A 6,000-nucleotide genomic window follows, 5' to 3' on the forward strand; every position below is an offset into this window, starting at 1 on the left:
TACGATAGAACAGAAGGTATTCATTGTAATTTCATTTTTCAGAAGTAGGGAGAGCACTGTCGAGACCCAACAACAGTATCGGCAGGCGTTTGACTTTACACGGATACTGCCAGAGGCTGAATAAAGACTAGTTGTGATAGTGGAATTTCTCATGAATAAATAATGAAGCATTCAAACCCTAAGCATTGTTTAGGACCATTGTCAGGGTGTTAACCACACACTCCCATACACACCCATTGACCCCTGTGCAAAGTGAAATTTTGTACAGAGGGTTGAAAATAGAGCAAAATCTGGAACCTAACTGTGAAATTAATCATGGATTTCATGAAACTAATTTATGTTTTCATATTCAAACCACCTCCAACCAAATTGTATACTATTCAGCTATTACTCATATCAATGACAGTGTTATCTGATATATAGTTTATGAATTATTAAGAATCAAAAGTGGGAAATGTTTTTTGAAACACCTAGTATTACCTCCATTTTTTTTTGCTACACCCTGTTAGGCCGAACCTCTAAAAAGATCATCCAACTCAACTTTATTCATATTCCAGTTGTGACATCATCCTCCTACAACACCTGAACTGAACAATAATTGAAACAGCAGTGTTCCTTACCATTTATTGCTTATTATCTCCTGCACTTACCACAACTTGTTATTTTTTCTAAGGAACGTTACTTTTATATTCGTTATTTTACGTAGAAATAAATGGTAAGGCACATACAAGATGGTGATGTCACAGCTGGAATATGTAAAAATGATCTGGATTATATTTTCAGAGGTGATCCTATAAAAATTAAAAAAAGATTCCAAAATGATGCATATTTTCATGAAGTATTTTGTGATTTGGCTATGTACAAACCAGTATGTCATCACTAGTAGAGGTCAACATGAATTTGGATTACAAGAACTTGTAATGTTCAGTCATTGATCTTCTTTTTTTTTAGTAGAACTACGCATTCTGCTTGTGACTGCTTGAATGAAACACTAGGAAATCGATAACGTTATTTCCATACTTGGGTCAGCGTTTGCAGACGTAAGCTTCCTTCAAGCGAGAAGAAGACAGAAACGAGTCGAAAAGAACACTTCTGTGGATGGGCACTGACGCGTGGAGGGCTAATAAAGAAGAGGGAAATCTCAAGAAGGAATCTACATCGTCTGCCCACAGAATAAGTGAATGTGTACATAATTATGCCAATTGCATGCGTGGCGCATGTATAAAGAGTGATCATCAATAACTTTCTCCATATATCATAAGCCAAGCGCTGTTGGAATCTGCGAACATAGTTCTGTTAAAAATTGTTTCATGTCGCGATGAGTAGATACATCGTTACTTTCATTTTGCAGTCGAGCTTTGATAGCAGTTGACACACTCAACGTCACGAACGTATCATTCTGAGGTCTGTCGTCTGCAAGGAGCGCACCATGGCGTCTTGCAACTGCATCGACCGAGTTCTTTCGAGAGTCTTTTACAGGTACGGTAAATTGGTTGCACGGCATCCGCTGGTGTTCTTCTTGGGACCCATGATCTTAGCAGCAGGCCTGGCTGTCGGAATTATGTTCCTGCGGATAGAAACGGACATCGTCTTTCTATTCTCGCCCGATGCGAGTCAAGCTCGAAAAGACGCTCCGTTTTTCTACGAGGTCTTTCCAGTCGATTACAACAATTACTGGCAGAGTCGGGGAAATGGTTCGGAAGATCTTGGGGCGAGAGTTATCATCAAGCCCCTTGTCGGTGGCAACATCCTAACAGAAGAAGCAGTGTCAGAAATATTACGTTTTGACCGTGGAGTGCAAGCATTGACCGTGGAAGACTCTCGTGGCATTTCACATCATTATGGCAACATTTGTGCCTCTCATTTGGAAACATGTCAATCGAGTCCTCTGTTCACATTATTTAAGTACAATGCTAGTCTCGTGGGATCAAGAACCCTCACATATCCGTTTGTTCACTTGCCTGACACGGATGTTATGTTCCTTGGAGGTACTCTGGGAGACGTGAAGCTCGCAGGAAACCCCGCGAAAACGGTGGAAAGAGTCGGGCTCTTTGCTACATTATACTCGCTTAAGACAACTCCAGAATTCCAGTCACTTGGCATCGAATGGGAGGAGATGTTCTCTCAGTATGCAGATGACTTCCGGTCTGACGTCATTTCCATTTCGTACGCCGTGTCCACCACGCTAGACAACGAGCTCGTGCTCGCCACTGACGAAGTTTTCCCCCTGGTTGCGCTCGCCGCGGTGCTTTTGTGCACCTTCTCCGTCCTGTCTTGCGCCATGGCTGACTGGGTGTTCAGCAAGTCTGTGCTGGGTATCATGGGGATCGTCTCGGCATCTCTGGCAGTGGCAGCCACCTTGGGCCTCTTGTCCTTCGCAGGGGTCAACTTCAACATAGTTGCATTATCCATGCCATTTCTCATCCTCGGTTAGTATAGTTTAAACACAATTTTGTATCTTGCTGATCAAACATGTTCGCGTGTATGTGTATGTGTGTCTGTGTGTATGTGTCTGTGTTTGTACGCGCTTTACGATGCGTCCGTGTGTGGTTTCAATGGCGTGATTTGAAAAAAAAGATTTTCTTGTTTGAAAACATTAACAAGAAAGAATGGTAGGAGAACGACAAAGTTTAAAATATATATACAATAAATGTATATATATTTGTTGTTTTGCTGTTTACCCTTCATTATAGGTACTTTGTTTCAATGGTAATCTTTGATACATCTTAAGTTTCAGTTGTATAAGTTAGATATTAATTCAAAGATTTTTGCGGCATTTGAGAGTTGGAAAATTTGTCAATACCATGCCTATACACCTATTTCTTAAATTGTCTTGATATTCTTAGGCTGTAATGTTTTCATACATTATGCATGCAATTGATTTTGTGATAGAATAACAAAGTATAAGTTCTTCACTATTCAAATCCCTATAATGTACACAACAAATTACTTCACACGAAAATTTGGTGTTTATAAAAAAAATGTGATCTAATCTACCCCTGATAGCCCTCATTATAGAGGGCCCTTACACTACATTAGCCCAGTAGGCCTACTGCATGCATTCTATCAAGTACTAAGTACACCTTGGTCACGAGGGACCAAAGTAGGTCAGACACCATGTCGAAAATTCGAGTTGAGAACCTTTATTTGGGTCCAGAGCCTCTCGTGCTATACTTCGATGTTTCCTACATACCCTTGGTATGACACGTCTCTATGTGTATACGAAACAAAACCAACGCACAAGATGATGATCACCTCAGTTACATTCCGTCTTTGCGACCCCTTTCCCCTCCCCCTCCCTCCACTACAGGTATTGGACTTGACGACATGTTCATCATGATTGCACATTGGCGGAAGACCAACCCAAGCGACTCGGTAGAGGAACGGCTGGGTAAGACGTACTCGGAGGCAGCAATCTCGATCACCATCACCACCCTCACTGACGCCATGGCCTTCGGGTTTGGAGCCATCTCGCCACTCCCCGCCGTGCGCGTCTTCTGCTTCTACACGGGAGTCGCCGTCCTCTTCGACTACCTCTTCCAAATCACCTTCTTCGGTGCCTGCATGGTGTATGGTGGCCACAGAGAAGCATCCAGTGCTCACTGTCTAACGTTTAAAAGAGTACTTCCCAAAAGGAAAGATCAGTCAATCATTTATAGATTGTTCTGTGCAGGTGGACTTAGTGCCGAGGATCGCAAATGGAAATTCAAGCGATCTTGCGAGACCGGTCTGATGAGATTCTTCAGGGACTATTACGGACCAGCGCTGATGACGCCAGTGGCTAAAATCTTTACACTGGTTGTCTTCTGTGTGTACATAGGTGGTGCAGTATATGGATGTCTCAGGGTGACGGAAGGACTAGAACTAAAATTACTAGCGAGAGAAGGTTCTCAAGCTTTCAAATTTTTTGAAACGCGGACCGAGTATTTCTTACATTACGGCCCATCTGTCTCGGTTGCCATTCGAGAAAAAATAGAGTATAGCGACCCAAATGTGCAGAGGATGGTAGAAAATGTTGTAACAAACTTCGAAAGTAGTGATTACTTCCATTCATCCCAGTACACAGAGTTCTGGCTTCGGGATTACCTGCGCTATCTTAGAGCGGCGAAAGTTCCCAGTAATGTCTCGAGAGAAGTCTTCATGTCCACACTCGCAGGGGACTTTCTTAAACATCCCCGCTTCATCAAATACACTGAAGATATCGTTTTCGCTGATGGGTCAAACAGGACTGAAATAGAGAGCTCTCGTTTCATACTTCTTGCAGACAGTTTGATTACAACTAACCAGCAAATCCGCATGATGGCCGAGGTACGGAAGAAATCGGAAGAATCAGAACTGGCACTGACCCCGTTCTCCCCGTACTTCATCGTCTACGAGCAGTTCGTGCGTGTGCGCAGCCTCACCATCCAGAATATCTCAATTGCCATCGGCAGCATGTTCCTCGTCGCGCTCGTTTTCATTCCGCATCCCCTCTGCTCCCTGGTGGTCGCGCTCAGCATCGTCTCCATCCAGGTCGGGATCATCGGCTACATGTCGCTCTGGAGCGTGCATCTCGACGGCATTTCCATGATCAACATCATCCTCTGCATCGGCTTCAGCGTGGACTTCTCAGCCCACATCACGTACGCGTTCATCGGTGGTAAAGAGAGCTGTCCCGGGAAACACGCGGCGAAGAGGTTGTCGACAGCCGAGCAGCGAGCCGTCATGGGGCTGTACTCCTTGGGCATGCCAATCCTGCAGGGGGCGCTATCCACTATCATTGCAATCGTTGTACTCAACTGGTCATCAAGCTACGTGTTCCGCGCATTCTTCAAGATCATGAGCATGGTGATGATGTTTGGGATGCTTCACAGTCTGGTCTTCCTACCGGTGCTTCTCTCATGTTTCGGAGGGTGCATTCAACTCGACCCTCTTGCAAAGGAAGACCCGAAAAAGCATTTCGGTAAGACGGCTGCTGTGATTTATCACGGAAACTCATTGCACATAATCACATGACACAGATTGGTTAAAATGTTGACAAAGACTGACTAGAACTGCTGAGTTTCAAAAGCCCTAGCATGCCTACATGTCATTAGATTTTGTGTGCAGTATTACTGGTCACCACAAACCAAATTTCTCTTGAGCTAGCCCATAGAATGCAAAAATAATTAGAAACAAAAAACAAAACAAAACAAAACAAAACAAAAGAGTGACATATTGCATTGTGCAAAATGATTAGGAGGTGACATTATTCTGCAAAATATGAAAAAAAGTTTAATCGATACAGTGTGATAATGTATGACACTCAAAAACATTCAGAAATTTATAAGAGAAAGTGTTGCAGTCATGATCTGTTTCCCTTTTCTTGTATTCTAAAACTCCTTTCATCCTGACCCTTTCCCTTACCTTGTCAATACTATCGTCATGCCCTTTCCATTATACCAAATTCCCAATATCTTTTACTCCACCTTTCTCTATTTACCTTCTCCTTTTGTACCACTGCATGTTTCCTCCTTTTTAATTTTCTTTCCTTTGGGGCATTCTATATCATTATCAATTTTGTATGTAGGCCTATCTTCACTCCCATGTCCCCTATCGAATTCTCTGTCTTCTCTGTCTTCACGCCCTATATATGCCTTATGTAATCACAGCGTTTCAATCGAAATTCACCTTCACAGTTTACTTTTTCGTACTAAATTTTTTGCTCATCTTCGTTTCCTTGCAGATACATCAAACATCTATACGATCTCCAAACGCGAGGGTCAACAGAACGCGGGGTTTAAGGCGGACGACGGGACAACTGAGAACTGAGAGACAATAATGATTGTTCGTTCTTGTAAGAGAGTAAAATACGCAACCTAGATGCTGTCAACGTTTACCAGTATGATCACGATGCATTTGGTCTTTGGCTACATAACAGTGCACTCCCGTAATAACGAACACGGTTATTACAAAATTCTCGTCACAACGAAATACAAAATAATTTAGGTTCCAAAATAATTATCTATAGCATCTTTCTTT

General features: G+C 42.8%; 1 protein-coding gene across 1 annotated transcript; it reads left to right on the forward strand.

The window, feature by feature from the left end:
• Window positions 1-1,429: 1,429 nt before the first annotated feature.
• LOC139725438 (patched domain-containing protein 3-like) lies at window positions 1,430-5,790 on the forward strand. Its single transcript, XM_071636514.1, has 3 exons — window positions 1,430-2,429; window positions 3,311-4,942; window positions 5,705-5,790. Exons 1-3 carry the CDS (start codon window positions 1,430-1,432, stop codon window positions 5,788-5,790), a joined length of 2,718 nt encoding a protein of 905 aa, XP_071492615.1.
• The last annotated feature ends 210 nt before the right edge of the window (window positions 5,791-6,000 follow it).

Source organism: Diadema antillarum, unplaced genomic scaffold (genome assembly GCF_040938485.1).
Source record: "Diadema antillarum isolate AM-2024a unplaced genomic scaffold, OU_Dant_1.0 seq00000041_RagTag, whole genome shotgun sequence".
In the NCBI taxonomy this organism is placed as follows: domain Eukaryota; kingdom Metazoa; phylum Echinodermata; class Echinoidea; order Diadematoida; family Diadematidae; genus Diadema; species Diadema antillarum.